Source organism: Pterocles gutturalis, unplaced genomic scaffold (assembly GCF_000699245.1).
Source record: "Pterocles gutturalis isolate BGI_N339 unplaced genomic scaffold, ASM69924v1 scaffold31651, whole genome shotgun sequence".
NCBI classification, from domain to species: Eukaryota; Metazoa; Chordata; class Aves; order Pterocliformes; family Pteroclidae; genus Pterocles; species Pterocles gutturalis.
In genome coordinates, this window is record NW_010104007.1 from 1 (window position 1) to 283 (window position 283).

The 283-nt window shown below is 64.7% G+C and overlaps 1 protein-coding gene across 1 annotated transcript; it reads left to right on the forward strand.

Moving 5' to 3' along the window:
* Positions 1–4: 4 nt before the first annotated feature.
* Positions 5–283, forward strand: POMC (proopiomelanocortin; the record flags this gene model as incomplete). Its single annotated transcript, XM_010086922.1, has 1 exon — positions 5–283. A coding segment is annotated over one exon (279 nt), but the record flags the coding sequence as incomplete, so codon positions are not given.

The window sequence follows — 283 nt, forward strand, 5'->3', positions numbered from 1 at the left end:
TTCCATGGAGCACTTTCGGTGGGGGAAGCCGGTGGGACGCAAGAGGAGACCCATCAAGGTCTACCCCAACGGCGTGGAGGAAGAATCGGCCGAGAGCTACCCGCTGGAGTTCAGGCGGGAGCTGGCGTTGGGGGCACCGCCCGAGGAGGAAGAGGAAGAGGAGGAGGAAGGGCAGGAGGAGGAAGAGGAGGAGAAGGCGGCCGGCGGGTCCTACCGCATGCGGCATTTCCGTTGGCACGCGCCCTTGAAGGACAAGCGCTATGGGGGCTTCATGAGCTCGGAG